The following is an 18,795-nucleotide window of genomic DNA, read 5'->3' as shown; positions in this document are numbered from 1 at the left end:
GCATGGGGGCAGACATGGTTCTCCAGGGCACAACAGGCCTAAAGCCGGAGAACAGCTTCTGAATGTGCCTTCAAATACAGGTGGTCCCCGAGTTACGAACGCATCAACTTACGACCGCTCGTACTTACGAGCAACCTCCCATTTAAGTGAATTACAGCCGGTCCCTGAGTTACGAACGCGCGATCCACACTTACGAACAGCGCGGTCACATTTCAATGAATGGAGTCCAGGTGTTTGGTACGTCACTCATTTGTAAGTCTGGGATTATCTGTACAGGCAGATTTCCAATTAGCAATTTGAACTGATGACTCAGGACCATGTGTAGGGAATGGGGACGTGAAGGGTGCGAGCATACTTCCCACATGATTTCCCAAGTAAGCGTGCTCCGGCTGCCCGGGGGAAGGCAGGAGTAGTGTCATGGGCGGTTGGTAATGTAGGCAAGGGAAAGCACAGCCTTCTCAAAACTGCCTACATGACTGACTGTCTAAGGGTGGGGCCGCTGCTGGGAGAAGCTGGAACTGTGGCGTGGCAGCCCAGATCCCCCCAGTCCCCGGGGAAGGCTGGAACCACGGCACAGCAGCCCATTTCCCCCCCTGACCCCTCCTCCCACCGCCCTGGCCACTGGGGAAGGCAGCCAAGCTCAGCAGCCTGGCTGCCCGGGGGGTGGGGAATATGGCCATGGTGGGGCAGCACAGCTTTCCCCATCTGCTGGGGAGGGCCTGGCCGGAGGTATCACGATAGCCTCAGCTTTCCACGTGACCAGGCAGGATTGGGTTGGGGGTGTGCATGGCTTGGTTCTGGGGACAGGGCCTCGGGCAGAAGGGGCAGGGCTGGGTCTTACCTTCCCCATCTGGGCTTTTACCCGACTCCCATGAGTGGCCTGCTGCCCAAGCCCCCTTTCCCCCATGCTCTGGCTGGCCGGGGGAAGGCTGGCACTGATTTCCCCAGGAAGGAGGCGGGGGGAATCAGCTCCAGCCTTCCCCTAGCTGGCCGGAGCAGGCTTAGTTGGGAAACCATCGGGAGCGCATTCGCACCCTTGCGGTCCACATTTTTACCCTGCCTTTCTATTTAAAATATTCAAATTAATCCCAGTTAAAAAATGCTGCCATTGTGAAGAACCATGTATTCAAAGAATCCCTGATTTATGTTTAAAAGATCACTTTGTATGATTAAAATAAGGTGGGGCCTGGGGTGGGGGCACTGAATCCAAATTTCCTTTTGATCATTGATGCTGCTTTTAGTTTCATTATTTTGTTTACATGTCCATTTAACTTTCTAGTTTTGGCATATAAGTGACGAAGTGTCCAACACTGCAGAGTTGGAATTAAAGTGCATATTTTAAACTGCATGTTGGACCTCTCTGGTCTGGCACCCTTGGGACCTGACTGGTACCAGATAAGGGATTTTTCCGGACCAGGGATAGTTATTTCATGCCCCCTGCTGCTGGGCCCCCTCTGCAAACCCCCTTTTCCCCCCCAGGCTTCCTGGCTCTCCCCACAGCCCAGCTGAAATGCACGCCACCTTCCGCAGCCCAGATGAGCTGTGCACTGGTTTCCTGCACCTGCCCTTCCCAGCCCAACTGAACCATGTCCTGGCCCTCCCTTGCAGCCCAATTGAGCAGCGTGCCAGTTCCCTGGCCCCCATCCCCCTGCAGCATGCTGAGACTCTGATTGTAGAACATCCATGGTCATGCCGACCATGGATGTTGCCAGACCAGAAAATCCTGGATTTTAGAGGTGCAACCTGTAGAATATTTACCTGTGTTGTGCAGGCCCTTAACTCAAATTAATTTTTGTTTTTTGGAAAAGCACACTACTAAAATGTTCCAAGGTGTTATAGCTTAAAGCCCAGGAAGGTGAATGAAACAGTCAGTGGTCAGGAAGGAAGGGGTAACTAAAATAGGCTGTTTAGCAGCAGAATGAGTATTCCTCCCTGCTTTTAGTCTCTCTTACCACCAGATGGTCAATTCTGTCATCAGGGCCAGTCCTCAGCCTCTGTGTCTCTCCCTCTCATTGTAACACTTGTGGGTTTTATACTTTTTACTGCCTACCTTGTCCTCATTTCCTACAAGCCAAATCCATGTTTGATCCATGGATGTGTTTCAGTCACTGAAGGTGTTTAAATTATGAGCAACAGCCAACAGTCTCTTGTTTACATTGTGGACTTAGTGGAAGAACAGGACTGGTGCACTAGGGAAAAAAAATCCGGTGTGTTTGTAGAGGACAATATAAAACAACTAACACAAAACAGAAAGGCCAGGATCACGGCTCAATGCCCACATTGTAGGGCCAAACACATTTGGGAATGATGCAGTCATGTATGTGCTGGGACCGCCTTGTATGATTTCACAGAGCAAAGCAGCCAGCAAAAGAGAACAGAATGAGCCTGGAGATGTTTCCTGGTGCTTGTGCAGTCATGGGGGTAGGTAATAATTTGTATAAGTGGCATGGTATAGCTGTTAGATTGCTGGTTAAGAATTCTGGAGGCAGGATTTTTTGTGTGTCTTTGGGTTTTGGCTTGGAATTTTTTTACTACTAAGCAGCCATTTGGTTCTTAAGAGAAAACATTGTCTACTTCAACCTTAAGATAAAGGCTGAGGAAGGAATTACTGGGTGGAATTTTCTGGCCTGGGTTATACAGAAGATTAGATGAGGTGATCATAATGGTCCCTTGTGACTAGAAACATTTATAAAAAACCAGGAGACAGTACAGAAAATTAAGTTATAATCTGATTTCATAATATGGCCAGAAAAGATCACTAGTTTGAAACAGTCTAACATCTTTTCTGTACAACATATAAAAATCTGCGATAAAAAAGATCTAATACATCATCTAACAATGCCATTACAGTGCTGTCTTCTATGGCAGAGGTGCTCAACTTTTGTTGAATTACACCCCACTTTAGAATTGTTTTTAACTTGGAGAACCATTCTTCCCCCCCCCCCCCATCCCAAATAGCTAGAAGGACACTGCATATCTGTATGCCAGGTTGCAAAACCATTCATTTGAAGGCTCTTCATGCTTTCTGAGAAAATTTGACATGACCTCTGTTGAGAATCTTTGTGCTCTGGTATATATCTATGCTGTTCCCACTAATATTTTGCTCTGAGATAGCACTATTCATTTTAGAAATGTAAGGGCTTTGCAAACATTAATAAATTAGGCCTTGTAACATTCCTGTGAGGTAGATATTACAAATGAGAAAATTGAGGCACAGAGCTGCTTTCTCAGAGTCACACAGAAAGGCTGCAGCAGCATCAGGAACAGACTTCTCTTGTTCCTGACTCCCAGTCCTATGCTTTGACCAGTAGACAATGGATTAACTTGGCTGTGTAATCTGGTCATGTAGACATGCAGGGATGGGTAAAAGGTGAAAGAAAGGGTGATTGATCTTTCAAAAGGGATGTAAAAACCTGTTTAAAATGTTAACTGGTTAAACTATATGTTTAACTGGTTAACCAGCCCGCCGTGTCATGCCATGGGTAGGTGGGGGGATGCTCTGATCCAGCAGGGCAGCCGGTTAACTGGTTACATCGGTAAGCATGCTAGTAAAACATTGCTTGCCAGGTAACTGGTTACCTCTTTACATCCTTATCTTCCAGTTGGTCTGGGGTACAAACAATCTAGATTCACAGCTCTGCCACATATTTCCTTTGTGACCTTGGGAAAGTCAGTGTATCTACATTACATCTAAATTTTTCACTTGGGAAGTGAGGATAATTCTTCCTTTCTCCCAGCCACTGTCTGTCTTGTCTATCTAGACCTGCAGTTGGGGCACTGTCTCATACTGTGTGTACAGGTAGCAGTAAGGCACTGTAGTAGAAATAATTTTGCCTCTTAAAATCAATCTAGCTGTTTGATGAACCAATATTTTTATGGGGGTTCCTGCTCAGTGTTTTCAACCAGTGGTTGGCTATAAATTTGACTTTAATGTGCTGAACTGTTCTAGTGAAATCCTTGTTCTTTCAGCAGGTCTCTCTTCTAATCCCATCAATGATGAGTTCAGGCAGTGACAAATGGCAAACTCCGCCTGACGCTGCAGTCTCCATCTCTCGCTCTCTGTCTCCCCATCACTTTGACTGTATAACACAAAAACGCAGCGTTTTCCTGATGTGCAGCCAGGATTTGCATTATTCTCTTCCAGTAAAGGCTGGGCTGGCTGGCAAAGCTATGAAAAACAGAGAACCCACATAAGGTGGGCAGGCTCTCATCCTAGGCTGATGTACATCATTGAAAGTAAATCCAGCAAGACCTAGGGAGGGCTCTAAACATTGGTAGGTAGAGAAGGAGGAAGCCAAAGAATCTAAACGTAAACAGCTTAACTACTCCTTTCCTCTGAAGAAGTGGGTTGTGCCCACGAAAGCTCATGATACCATCCACATGTTTTGTTAGTCTTTAAGGTGCTACTAGACTATTTGTTTTTTAAGCTTTTCCTGTTACAGACTAACTCTGCTACCCCTCTGAAGCTCAAAAGCCTCAGACAGCATGCTCTGTAATTAGAGGATGGTAAATTTTGTGTGTGTGTGTGTGTGTGTGTGTGTGTGTGTGTGTGTGTGTGTGTGTGTGTGTGTGTGTGTGTGTGTGTGTGTGTGTGTGTGTGTGTGTGTGTGTGTGTGTGTGTGTGTGTGTGTGTGTGTGTGTGTGTGACAGATGCAGCACTGACAGCCCAGGAAAATGAATTCCTCTCTATCCAGGTGCCAGGCTACAACCGTGTATCTATTTATCTTTGCTTCTTGTAGCTCCCTTGTCATAGGGCACAGCTGCCCAGGGAAGCCGACAGACTTGCTGGGCCCCTGAGCAAGATGGGGAGGGGCTGGCTCCATGCTCCCAGAGGGAGCGGGGCCTCAGGCACAAGGGGCAGGGTTGGTACAGCCAGGCCTCAGAACAGCATGTAGCGCACCGCATCATGATGTTGCCCACATGCAGCTGTCACAGCCACATGGTGCATGCTGTGCAGCATTCTCGTGGGCTCTGGCGGCTGCTGCTGCTGCTTCTGTGGTAGTGGTTGCAGCAGCCTAGAGCCCTGGGCCCATTTGAATCAACAGGCCCCGGGTCAACTGCCCTCTTTGTCTCCCCCATCTGTGGGCCTACCTCTGCCCTTTAGCACCCCCCCTTCCTCTCCAGGAACCCCCTAGCTCAATTTTTCCTCACCCCTCCCCATGCAGGGTTGGAGCTGGTGCCATTACTTAGTCCTTTAGTCACACTTAACCCTTTCCAGCTTAGCAAAAGTCCATCTAAAAAGTCTCAACAAAAGGGTTCTTTTGTCCTTCCAGGGCTTGTGTAAGTTCAGTTCACTCTCTGAACCCTGTTCCTAGATCCCATGGCTGACCCTAAGGGGCCCAGGGCAACCCTCTAGTGACCACCACAGGCCCTGCCTCTGCCCTGCCTCTGCTTTACTCCCCCTTCACACCCACTCCACTCCTTCCCCCAAGTCCTGCACCACTGCCATTGCACTCCTTGCCTGAAGCCCCCTCCCCCAAGTGACGCGAGTTGGGGGGATTACTGGGGACCTGGCACAGAGTGGTAGCAGTGGTCGCCACCCCCACTCCCTGCACACACTACAACAGTGGGAGCCAGAGTGACATGGCAGCCTGCTCCGCTGTGCCCTGCCGCCCATCTCCTAGCCCATTGCTCTCCTTTTCACTGCAGTGGTGGGAAGCAGAGCACCCTGAGGCCATGATGGGGCCCTCTGCTTCCTTGGTGAAGTGGGGTACAGTGGGCTAGGAGATGAGCAGCAGGGTGGAGGGGAGCAGGCTTCTGAGTCCTTCTGGCTCCCGTTGCCATGGTGAGTGCTGGGGAGCCCGACCACCGCTGTTGCCCTGAGTCAGGCCCTAGGACGGGTAATCCCCTGGGCTGCCCTGGGCCCCACAGGTCTTGTCCACAGGACTGTTGAGGCAGCCGACACAGAGCCTCTCAGAGCCTGGGGCAGCCACTCAGAACTGTCCCATGGATAGGACAACTCTGCCTGCCCCTTTCTGAGCTTTCCTCTACTCTGGCACAGAGCACTGGTTCCCCTTGGAGCACAGTTTCCTGCAAGCCCCAATACAGGACCTTCCACACCAGTCTGAGGCCCTTTTATGAGGTGCATCTAATATCAATATAGCATCAGAGCCCCCTATAATCCTGCCTCTTCAGGCTGGGAAGCAGCTAATTAATTATGCCAGAAGTGAATCTGGCCCCAGCTCCCTTTAATGGGACCAGTCATTTCTGCCACACCATCACTGTAGCATCTGAGCAGACACATCTGTTGGTCCTGTGTTGATTAAAGGCTGAGTCCACAGAATTGCTTCCAAGTCCATATTTATAACCCCTACTCCCACCGAGTTCTATTGTGGCTAGTGGCAGATGAGGGCACACAGCCTCTCTTAGGATCAGGCTCACAGTATTTTATCTTGCATTTATTTAAAGGACAAACTCGTGACCATTTGTGGGAAGCTTTGTTTATTCTAGGTGTGTGGTTTTTAATCTCCTAGCCCACATATTGGTGTTATTAGAATGGAAGAACAAACCTCCCTGTAGCTTTCAAAATGCCAGCTTGCTCAGTTTTTAAAGGCATTCAAGGATGTTGTATTTAAAGCTACAGCATCAATCTCTGTTTCTTTAGCATATCTTACCTTGTTCAGTCGTGTGTCTCACTCACATCTTCCATTGGATGGCTTGCCATCCTCTCAGCTTGCACACGGCCAAAGCTGAACTCTTCAACTTCCCTTCTATGACCTCCTCCTCCTCCTCCATTATTGCTGACAACACCTCTGTTCTTCCTCTCATCTCATCCTGTAGCCATGGGCTCTCTTTGATTGCTCCTGCTTCTTTGCCCCTGTGCAGCCAGGACAGAACTAAGTCTTGGGGTTTTGTGCCTCACAATGAATGGCTGAGTCACAGCCTAGTTACCCTCACCTCAAATGCTGCAATGTTCTCCTCTTAAGGCCGTCTGACACTCCCTTCCCCCATCCTTGTATGTCCAAAATACTTTTGTCACAAAACCAATTCACTTCAACTGTGTCATCTTCCCCTTGGAGTAGTTATGGATTGGGATGTAGAAATTCTAGCCTAGTAGTCAGAAAAGGAGTCAAGTCTAGTGGGTGGAGCAGGCATGCAGGTTGGGGAACAAAGTCGGGGGTCAGCCCCAGTGCTAGGGGTGGAACCAGAGTTCAAACTTTGAATCAAAGCTGAGACTCAGAGCCTAGGTCAGGTGCCAAATGCCGGAACTAATGGCGAAGCTGGAGTCAGAAGTCAGATTTGGGACTGGTCATTCCGGATTGGAGGCAAGGCATAAGGACAGGAGGAAAGGCCAGGATCAAGCAGAGAGCGGGAACACAGTGGGAACAGGAACCAGGGCAGGCATAAGGCAGGCACAAGCAGGGTTCAGAGCAGCTACAACAGGAAACCACTCTATTGCTTAGGCAAACAGCTTGATTCTCTTCCTGGCTTAAATAGCAGTGTTGTCTTCAAGTCGTCATTGTCAAGTCCAAGTCGAGTCTCAAGTCACTACAGTTCAAGTCTCAAGTCGAGTCTTGAGACCCTAAAGTCACTTCCAAGTTAAGTCCCAAGTCAAGTCTCAAGTCTTAATTTAAAAAATGGCAAGTCACTTTTGTACAAGCCATCAATATTGACATTTTCAGACAATTTTTTCACCAAGTCGATTTAACAAAATTAACAAGTCTCAAGTCGAGTCTCAAGTCACAAACAATGAACCCGAGTCGAGTCTCAAGTCGAGTCACTTAGGCGACTTAAGTCGGACTCAAGTTCAGGTCGTGGGACTCGAGTCAACAACTCTGTTTAATAGTATAGCTGAGCCAATCAGTGGACACAAGTGAGCCTTCCATAGGTGGTGCCTCAGCTATAGCCCAAGTAGCTTCTTAGTCCACCCAGTTTCTGCATTGTTTGGGTGGAGGCCAGGATGTGGCAGACGCCTGGCCCTGGGTTCAGGACTGAGACCCTCACAGAGTCACTCTTTCTCCATTGCACTGCACATCAGATTCAAATATCTTGGTCTCACTTTCCAGGCTCAGTATAGGCTTCAGGGCAGGTCCCCTTTCATGCTACTCTGCCAGCAAGGCGGGTTATTTCGTGCTTCCACACATCCCCCCCTAAACAATGAACTGCATGCCACCTAGAGCATGGCTCAGAGCTGCACAGAGCACGCAGTGCAGTGCTCCAGCGGCAATTTAAAGGGCCCAGGGCTCCAACCACCACTGCTGCTGCAGTAGCAGCAGCAGCAGCTGGGAGCCCCAGACCCCTTTGAATTGCGGGGCCCTGGGGCAACTGCCCCCTCTCCTCCCCCCATTGGTAGGCCTGAGTGCTGAGCCCTGCCCCACTGAAGCCAGCAGGAGCCAATGGGTGCTCAGTAGCTTTGGGTAGTAAAGTAAAACTAGGTAGTAGCTGATATAATGTGCTGTTGTTTCACACTATTGCAGAGTCTGAAAGCAGAGATGGACAAGATACTAGAAGCGGTGATGATGTCTTCATATCCCAACAACGTGAAACAAGGGCTAGTGAGACGCGTCATAGAAGCAATAAAGCAGCCCATGGACAGTGAGCAGTGCTGGTCCATGCTAGAACTCTCCACCAAGCTCTATCTCATGGGTGACACCAAGTTTAAGAGAGAGATTGGCAAAGAGATTTTAGAAGTTTATGGTCACTACCACCTGGAGGAGTTTGAGGAGTTCTTCAATGTCCGATTCCTCCTGAGTCTTCTCCAGGAAGGTTATGGGCCTGCGGGGAAAAGGAGCTTTTATGTGCTAGATTACATTCACTTGGGACTGCAGTTCATCTTGGAGAGCCCATCAGCTAGTGACATTTTCAGCCTGTTGAGGATTGAAGTGCTCCGCAAAGTCTGCGAGCGACCTGGGCCCAAGCAGTGTGTGAAGATCTGTAAGCTCTTATCCCAGCATCCTCAGTGTGTCCCCACCGGCAAGCACCAGATTTTGTTTTGCCAGCAGCTAATACGGTGCATTGGGCAGTTCCAGTGCATCTCGGAGGGAGAAGATGACATCATGGAGTTTCTGGACCATGTGAACAAAGTGAGCGGATTGCTGCAGAAGATCTGGAAAGCTCAGACTAATTCTATTCTACCATCCCTGAAGGAGCTTTTTACGATCATTTCTTCGACAGGTAAAAACAATACAGTGTGTTTTCAGGCATGGGTTAATAATAAACTAGAATGTCTTACATTTTAAATGGTTCTAAAAGATTCAGTGTTTCAGGAATGTAATAAAACAGATAAAGCTTTCAGTGCTGAAGCTATCTGGCTTTAGGAAAAGGAAGACCTAAATTCCAATCGCATTGCTCTCCAAGTTGTCCATTAAGCCATGTGGTAGAAGTAACTGCTCTGGTGCATATGACCTCACTGAGTTATTACAAAAGCACTTGGTGGAGAATTTCAAAGGTCAGTAGGGCTCCTGACCTGGGTGCCTTCTAATTTTTGTTATCCATGTGTAGAATAAATGTTGTTACTTGCACCGAGGTATGTGCAGATGTGCACCACCAGTAGAAATACATGTTGCCAGCTGTGGGTGCTGTGGGCATTTTGTTAATCAGCTGGGTGGCATTTGAATCTCTCCTGAGTAGCTGCCCAAGCACTCGGCTTGTAGGGAACACTCTCCTGACTCACTATGGGCAGTCAAATACCTATTCTCCACTCCTACAAACTCCAGTGTGAGTTGGCACCTGTCTGTGTTGAGTGCCTTTGGAACCTCACCATTAGTCTTGTGCCTTGAGGCATGCCCCAGGGCTGTAAAATACCCAGAATCATCCCACCGGGGGTTATAGAGATTGACTAATATAAAGTGAGCAAAGAGAGCGAATTTACTTGCATAAGTTCTAGGGGTCAGAACCAATTGGCCAGTTGTTAGAAAAGCAATAGCACTCTCCAGAGGCTAACATTCATTTGCATATGTCCCTGCCTCTCTTTCAGCTGCATGCATCACAAAACACCAGAGTGTCTGCTATGACCATGCCTTGTGTGCTGTTAAGAACATAGGAACTGCCATCCTAGAACAGATCGGTGTTGAGTCAGTGGAACTGTGCTGTTTTACACTGGCTGATGAGCTGGCCCTTTGTGAGGCTAGAAAAGATTCAACCTTTGCAGTAGAAACACAATCACATTAACTGGATTTCCCAATGGCTGTTAGCTTTAACACTGTCTATTCTTACTAATATCTCACAGAGGAGCAGGAAACCCCCTCGAATGCCTTGGCCAGCGTGGTTCAGTATGTTCCACTGGAGCTCATGGACGGTGTCATAAGAAACTTAACCAACGATGACAGCATAACGGATGTGCAGATGATGATGGCCATCAGTAGGTAGGAGATGTGGGCGGGACCAATTGCTGAATGTGCTGGAAGGATCCTAGGACTCAGGCTAAGGAGCAGAACACTCTAAGCAGATATCCTGTACAGCTCTAGTTTGGAGGTCTGAGGGGTTGAGTGACAGAAAAATTTTGCTGTCCCTCCTTGCTACCTTCAAATCATGCTGGGACTCTGGGAATAAGGACCAAAGTTTTCCACAGGTATTGGTGATTTTTAGGTTTCCTACTTGAAACGCCTTAATTTTCAGAAGGTGCTGAGAACCTGCCTTCTGAAAAACAGGTCCCTTTAAGGTGTCTCAAAATGGTCACTGAAAAGTACTAGGCACTTCTGAAAATCTTATCCAAGATGAATGCCACTGCCAGTAGTTTTTCACTGGGTCTTTATTTAACTGGTGATGTAGCCCTGGCTGTGACAATTAACTCAGTTCTTTCCCCTTTTGGGGCTATGAAATGGGTCTGGGCAGCACAGCAGCAGGTGTTTATAGCAAGTAAGGCTCAACTGACCGGCTTCCGGAGCAGCAGCTGCCTTCTACCCTAGCTCCTGTGACAGTCACCATAGAACAGGAAGTTCCGCATGCATAGAAAGCCTGGAGCATGAGAAACTACGGAAGGCAGTGGGCTGTATAGAGAGCAGTTGGCCACATAGTTTAGAGACTTGTAGCACCCACATCTCGCCCTTTTGGATGCATTAGAATTGCCCAGTTTGAGAGAGGTTATGAAGGAAAACCAAAGTTGTCCTGTCTCCCATTTCCTGGCTGCAGATGAGTTCCACATGGCTTTTTTGCTGACCCCAGCCTGCATTCAAGTGTGCTTATCTGGTCTGTCAGATTCTCTCTCTAAGGGTACGTCTAGACAGAGGCATGTAGATTAGGCTACCAGACATAGTAAAATGAAGCGGCGATTTAAATAATCGCCGCTTCATTTAAATTTACATGGCTGCCGCACTGAGTCGACAAACAGCTGATTAGCTGTTTGTCGGCTCAGCGCGATAGTCTGGACGCACGGGCGTCGACATCAAAGGTATTTGTCGACCACCCAGGTAAGCCTCCTGGGATGATCAGCTGTTTGTCGGCTCAGTGCGGCAGCCATGTAAATTTAAATGAAGCGGCGATTATTTAAAACGCCGCTTCATTTTACCATGTCTGGTAGCCTAATCTACATGCCTTTGGTGACAGAGGCATGTAGTCTAGACGTACCCTAATTGATGTCCAGCATTCACCCAGTATCCCAGCTCTGCAGCAGCACTTATAATATCTGCAGGCCGGGTGGCTCAATAGCTAATTGTACAAAGGGGAAAAATCAGCCTTTTTGGTGATGTTTATTCCTGAAATAGATTCAAGCCCCCTTTCAGCCCAAGTTTGTATGTAGCATAAGGCTTACAGCAGCCAAGGCTCAAAATAACAAAGAGTAGAACTTCCCTCTGTGTTGCTTGGGACATGATTTTAACCTCTAGTTTGCTGATTACATGGTAAGGTTTAGCCATTCAAGTATATCTTCTATCCTCCAAGGCACAGCTGTCTCTTTTGGTTGCTCCAGTAGTGAATGAAGGAGGAATGGATGGGTAAAAAGCCAGAGAATCTTTTCTTCCTGCAGGACAGTGGTTCAAACATGCCCTACCTTGGTGAGGTGGAAATTAGTTGCCATCAGATGGTGATTGGCCTACGTAAAATGAGTGTGATGGTCTTGGTGCAGATCTTGGAATCACATAAGCCCCTTGTTAGCTGACTCAATGGAGATGGCAAGGAGTGAATGAGCGGTGGAGGCTTTGATCCCTAATCATTGTAGCACCCATTAACCATGGGGCGGGGCTACTCAAGAGGAACAAGGGTTTAAAGAGCCAGCTGCTAAGCAGCCAGGAGAGCTAGACAACAGGGGCAGCTGACAGGGCTGAATGAACATCTGCTGTTCTAGAGGTGGGCCTTCAAGGTCATGCTTGGGATAGTCTTCTCTGCAGCCTGTGTCCAAGTCCCAAAACTCCTCCCTCTCCCAGAGTTCTGAGCAGGCTTGGCCTAGGATAGTCTTCATCCTATGAGCTCTTCAATCAGGCCACTTCCTGCTTTCCTTTGATACTTATACCCCACTTATCCTTCAGGCTATCATGAGCTGAGTACAAACACACCTCCATAAAGGGCAGGCTGACCTGGTTCCCTCAAGTGGAGCTGGTTTGCTCCCTGGCTCCCTATACAGAGCATTAACCCCTTCCCTGTTTTAGTGCCGGGTGTGTCCACCCCATCCTAGGCCACATGTGGAGAGCTAGCCCTATTCATTGGCATAGCTGTTATACCTGGATTGTAAATAAATCAGAGGTTTCTGCATATGCACCCTTTTCACCAGCACAACATTCTCTTTGACTTGCTGGGGTGGGGCTTGTTTTCATACAGTCTAAAGTGATCCGAGTCCAAACGCATTTGTATTGCAGTGCAGTTTCCAATTCTTTTTTTTTCTCCCGGGGAGCTAATCCCAGAGGCTGTTGTGCATGCCAGTCGATAATTTCACTAAGAGCTCCAGCTTCCAAAAATAGCCGTCTCAAAATCAATTGCCTCTTTCCTTTAAAATCCTCTGTTACGATGAATGATTACTCATTGCTACTGAAACATTAAGCAGAGCTCATGAAATGTAATTAGGCTCACTCAGGAGCCAGGCGGAAGTTTTGGTGGAGTGTTCATAAACGCATGGTGCTCCAGACAGCTACATTAACATCATTCTTTCTTCGACATGGAATTACTTTGAAAGTCACATAAAGGAGTTTTATTTTTGTGTGTGGAACCATCTAGCATGACACATAGCAAATATAGTAATAGTTTACATGTGTATACAGCTTCTTTAATCTCAGAATGCTTTAGAAACTACATACATAGAAAATTCATTCCGTGATGGGTGAAAGCAGCCACTTCTGGGGTGGGAAGGTAGATAGCACACAGTACAACCAGCTATGGGGAGAGTGAGGAATGAGATATTTTGGTCAAGGACACTGGAGACAGATACCTCTAATAAAAATTGTCCTTGGAACTTTAATATTTCTCAGGGCTTTTGCTCCTCTGGTTATACAGTACAGTTCAGTGGATTATTTATATCTCTCTGTCCACATAAGTATTTCTGTGTGGCTGCATTTCAGTGGCACTGTATTTAATCCATCTGTAAAATGAAGATCACGATGCTGACTTCCTTTGTAAAGTACTTTGAGATCTACCGATGAAAAGGGCTATCTAAGAGCTAGGTGGAGGTAGAGCTGGCTGAAATTTGGAATTTCTAGTTTGTGGAAAATTTAAAAAAAATTCATTTCAGGACCACAGACGCATGGGGTATGTCTAGATTACATCTCTCTGTCGGCAGAGGAATGTAAATGAAGCACTTCGAAAGTGCAAATGAAGCCGGGATTTAAATATCCCACACTTCATTTGCATAATCATATAATGGTGCTCTTTCAAAAAAGCACTATTTTGAAATTGAAACCGCAGTCTAGATTCACTTGGGTGCTCAGGGGCACTTTCAAAATGAGGTTTACAGGATCCTTCGAAAAAGCGCCCCGTTTTCAAAAGAACCGCGTCTAGACTGTGGTTTCAATTTTAAAATAGTGCTTTTCCGAAAGAGTGCCATTACGTGATTATGCAAATGAAGGCTTCCGAGGGGAGAGCTCCAAGGCAAAGGGCAAGAGATAAGCAGCAGTGGGGGGGAGGGACAGCTGAAGTGCAGGCACTTGATAGCCTGTTGGCCAAACCAGTCAGGATTGCCTGTCAGAGGCTCCAAGATCTCCCAGTAGATCCCAATCCACTGGTTGGTGACCACTGCTATACAGGGATCTGTTGAAGAGCTGCCTGTGATTGGCTGAAAGCTCATTGATCCTGAGATGGTTTCATGATCACACACAAATGACGAGAAAACATTTCCATTGAAAATTTACAAATAGGCAAACCAAGAAAAATGCTGCTTGAGAATTTGTTAGTATTTGAGTTAAAGATACTTGCCCTGTATACTTTAACGTGTGATGTTGGCCATTGGTGTTTTAACACTAACCATTGTAAAGCTTTTAACTTTTTGAATCCCAACAGATACTGCCATTATATAATGAGAGTCTAAGCCCACGTGTAAAATAGAAAAAAATGCTGCAAGATACATATTGATATTTTCTGTTAACATTATAATACAAATAATCAAATTTTTACCAAGCCCAAAAGCTGATCCTAAACCCATTGAAACCCAGCTCATGAAAAACATCCTAAGGGTATGTCTACACTACAATGTTAGTTCGAACTAACGGACGTTAGTTCGAACTAACATTCATAGCCGCTACACTAGCGCTCCGCTAGTTCGAATTTGAATCGAACTAGCGGAGCGCTTAGTTCGAACTAGGAAAACCTCATTTTACGAGGATTAAGCCTAGTTCGAACTTACTAGTTCGAATTAAGGGGTGTGTAGCCCCTTAATTCGAACTAGTGGGAGGCTAGCCCTCCCCAGGTTTCCCTAGTGGCCACTCTGGCCAACACCAGGGAAACTCTATGCCCCCCTCCCGGCCCTGGACCCCTTAAAGGGGCACGGGCTGGCTACGGTGCCCGTGCCAGGTGCAAGCCTGCCAGCACCCAGCCAGCAGACCCTGCACCTGGCACGGCACAGAGCCACCCACCCGATGTCCCCCAGCCCACCGCCTCTTCCCGGGACCAGGCTGACGGCTCCCGGGAGCTTGCCCGGGACCGCAAGAGGCGGGCACCTTCCTGGGCTAGTGCGGACATCGTGGACCTCGTCCACGATCTCCGCACTAGGCACAGGAAAGTGGCCGTCTAGGGCAGGAGAGCTGCCAGCCTGGCCACCCAGGAGCAGGTGTGCATGAAAATCAAGGGGGTCCACTGAGACCCCTGACCCTGAGCCCTGAGCTTACAATGGCCGTCCTGGGTCAGACCAAAGGTCCATCTAGCCCAGTAGCCTGTCTGCCGACAGCGGCCAACCCTAGGGACCCTGGAGGGGATGGACCGAAGACAGTGACCAAGCCATTTGTCTCGTGCCATCCCTCTCCAGCCTTCCACAAACTTTGGGCAGGGACACCACTCCTACCCCCTGGCTAAGACTACTCCATGGACCCAACCTCCATGACTTGATCTCACTTCCCTTTAAACTCTGTTCTAGTTGTAGCCTTCACAGCCTCCTGCAGCAAGGAGTTCCACAGGTTAACTATTTGCTTTGTCAAGAAGAACAACTTTCTCTTACTAGTTTCAAGCCTGCTACCCATTCCTTTCCTTTGGTGTCCTCTAGTCCTTCTTTATGGGAACTCAGGAAGAACTTTTCTGAATGCACCCTCTCCACCCAACCCCTACTTTTAGAGACCTCTATCCTGTCCCCGCTCCGTCTCCTCTTTTCTTAGCTGAACAGTCCCAGTCTCTGTAGCCTCTCTTCATCTGGGACCTGTTCCCAACCCCTGATCATGTTAGTTGCCCTCCCCTCTCCCAGCCTTTCTCTTCCCCTCTCCCACCTCCTTTTCCCAGTCTCCCCCAGTTTTGTTCAATAAAGACAGAGTCAATGTTGGAAGAAACATTATCTTTATTTTGTACATCAATAAGAAGGGGGGCTAGGGAAGGGTAAGTGGAAGGAGGTGAGGGAGGAATGGGGTACGAGCCCCCGATGGGGAGGACTGGGCTGGCTCTGCGGGCTTCTGGGGATGGAAGCTCTCCTGCAGCCCCCCGATTGCCCCCTCTCCCCAGATGGCAGCCTGCGGCAAGTGCAGCCAGGCTGATGGCCGAGTGGTGTGATGTGCCCAGTGTGGGTACTCTGGGCAATCCAAGCCAGGATTGCTTTGCAAGCGGGGCACCCCTTAGAACTGTCTGTCCGGGGTGGGGGTCGGTACCCTTTAAGCGCAGCCCTCGGCTAGCCTGAGACAGCATCTCCACGCTCTAAGTCCTCCTCTGATGCCCTGCCGGCACTGCTTCCGGCCATCCTTAAGCCCTGTTCAGGGTCCACTCAATGTGGACTTGCTAGTTCGAATTAGCAAAACGCTAATTCGAACTAGTTTTTAGTTCTAGACGCGTTAGTTCGAATTAGCTTAGTTCGAATTAACTAATTCGAACTAAGTTAGTTCGAATTAACGTTGTAGTGTAGACGTACCCTAACTTCTTTATGAATTGCTGGGGGATACTCAGCACCTGTTCTGCCCAAGGCCCTGGCCCCACTCCAACTCTTCTCCAGAGCCCCACCCCTCAACCCCTTCCTGTTCCTCCTCTTCTTGCCCCATTCTGCCCCCTCCCATGAGTGCACTGTGCCCTCATTCCTCCTCCTCCCTCCAGAGCCTTGTCAACATCACTGAGCAGCTGATTGTGACTGGTGGGAGGTGCTGGGAGGGAGGAGGAGGAGAAGCAGATGTGGGGGGCCGCCAGAGGGTACTGAGCACTCAGTATTTTTTGCCAGAGGTGCTCCAGCCCCAGAGCACCCATGAAGTCTGCGTCTATGTCCCTGACTGGTAGGACTGCAGGATGATGGAACAAACTGCTGTGGAAAGTCATGCATATTCCGTCCCTGGAGGTTTTCAAAAGGAGGCTGGAGAGCCATCTGTCTTGGATGGTCTCGACCAGGGGCTCTCAAAACTTCAATGCACTGCAACCTCCTTCTGACCAAAAAATAATTACTCCACGAGCCCAGGAGGGGGACCGAAGCCTGAGCCTGCCGAAGCCCCGTTGCATGAGGTGTGGGGGCCAAAGCAAAAGCCTAAGGGTTTCAGCCTTGAGTGGTGGGGCTTGGGCTTTGTCTTTTGTCCTGTGCCCTAGCAAGTCTAAACCATCCCCATTAAAATGGGGTCCTGACCCACAGTTTGAGAACCTCTGGTTTAGACCCATCAAATCCTGCATCTTGGCATGAGGCTAGATTAGATGGCCCTGCCAATCCCTTTGAACCCCACGGTTCTATTATTCTCTGCACTCACCAGTGAACAGACTCTCCATCTGTTTTAATAGGTTTAGATCAGGCCTTCGTAATAGCTATGTAGTGCTGACCGACTTACCAACATTCTAATCCAGCTGTCACGGCCTTGGTGCAATCCCTGGGACGGTTTCTGTGGGGTGCAGTTTCTTCTTGGATTGTCCCAAGCTCATGGAAGGATTTTGGAGGGGACAGGGATTTCCAGGACAGCATGGATTTTATAATTCACTAAAAGACTTACCCAGCATTCCTCGGGCCCTTCAGGATGTGGGGGTGCAGGCCAGGGCAGGAGCTTGGGGATGTGGGGGGCTCAAGGCAGGAGGCTTGGAGTATGGGGGGTGTGGGAGACAGTGTTGGGGGTGAGGGCAGGGCAGATCAGGGCAGGGGGTGGGAGTGCAGGAGTCAGAGCAGGGGGTGGGGAGCTCAGAGCAGAAGGTGGCCACCAGCTTCTACCCAGATCCAGCCTGGGGTGGCAGGGGCCATGCCCCCGGCCCTCTGGCTTCTCCCTGGAGCAGCCCTGGGGGGGGGGGGGGAGGCATGTGGCCCAGCCAGCAGCTTCTCCCTGGGGCCCATCTGGGCTACAGGTGGGCCATGCAGCCCAGCCAGTGGTTTCTCCGCAGTAGTTGTTGGCTTCTCCCTAAGGGCAGCCCTGGGTGGCGTGGGCCATGCTGCCAGTCAGCAGCTTCTCCCTGGGGGTGGGGCGCTTTCTGCCCCCTGTGGTCATTCTGGGTTAAAACTGTCCCTGCTATCACACCCTTCCCTTTCTGCTTGAGAGGAAACTATCACGTTCCACGCCACATCCCATTATCCTGGCACAACCTTGACCTTGCTTCAAGTTATGATAAGAGGAAACTGTGTACCAAGTGTGGTGGCCCTAGCTCTTCCTATTTAGAAGGAGTTCTTGAACAAACAGATTCCCAGGTGTAGAGACAGATAGATGCACAAAGTTTCTAAAATATATAGTAAGATCTGTTAAGTCACGATTGCACATATTTGTTTTCCATTGCAGGATGATTGACTGGGTCTCTTGGCCCCTAGGGAAGAACATAGACAAATGGATCATTGCGCTACTGAAGGGTTTGGCTGCAGTGAAAAAGTTCAGCATCTTGATTGAAGTCACTCTTCTGAAAATTGAAAAGGTCAGTGTGCCCTTCAGACACGGCTGCAGCAAGAGTTCCCTCTTCCCTTTTAGAACTGTTCTGCCTTTCAACCACATTTGACTGAGACGTACATTAACTTTAATGCTGCAACTGGGTGATTAAAAGAGTCACCACAGAATTGGATACAGTAGACTTCCGATAATCCGGAACCTATGGGATTTAGGTGGTGCCGGATTATCAGATATGCCGGACTATCAGGAGGTACTATAAGCAGGTTACATATATACTGTATACATTATATACTGTATATAAAGTGTTCTTAACCCTTTTTATTGTACATACTGTATACAGTATACTGTAATGTTTTAGTTTTTTAAGCCCTTTTTACCCTTTTTGTTTAGTTCAGCTGCTGCCGCTGTTACCTTGTTACTCATTTTTTGCCGAAGCTCACTCACTAGGCTCTTGCCATTTTGATGCCGGACTATCAGG

The 18,795-nt window shown here is 48.5% G+C and overlaps 1 protein-coding gene across 2 annotated transcripts in view; it reads left to right on the top strand.

Moving 5' to 3' along the window:
- USP35 (ubiquitin specific peptidase 35) overlaps positions 1 to 18,795 on the top strand; it is a 53,222-nt gene that overhangs the window by 11,181 nt on the left and 23,246 nt on the right. Inside the window, exons 2-4 of one of the 2 annotated variants that reach the window (XM_006131912.4) lie at positions 8,418 to 9,114; positions 10,169 to 10,304; positions 18,216 to 18,345. In XM_006131912.4, coding sequence (XP_006131974.2) covers positions 8,433 to 9,114; positions 10,169 to 10,304; positions 18,216 to 18,345 — 948 coding nt within the window. In that variant the 5' untranslated portion in view covers positions 8,418 to 8,432. Of the gene's footprint in view, positions 1 to 8,361; positions 9,115 to 10,168; positions 10,305 to 18,215; positions 18,346 to 18,795 lie in introns of those variants that run through there. The other variant, XM_025189114.2, reaches the window with a different exon arrangement.

The sequence above is a fragment of the Pelodiscus sinensis genome, chromosome 1 (assembly GCF_049634645.1).
Source record: "Pelodiscus sinensis isolate JC-2024 chromosome 1, ASM4963464v1, whole genome shotgun sequence".
NCBI lineage: Eukaryota > Metazoa > Chordata > Testudines > Trionychidae > Pelodiscus > Pelodiscus sinensis.
The sequence above is the reverse complement of the archived record's forward strand: the minus strand, read 5'-3'. Positions and strand labels throughout refer to the sequence as shown.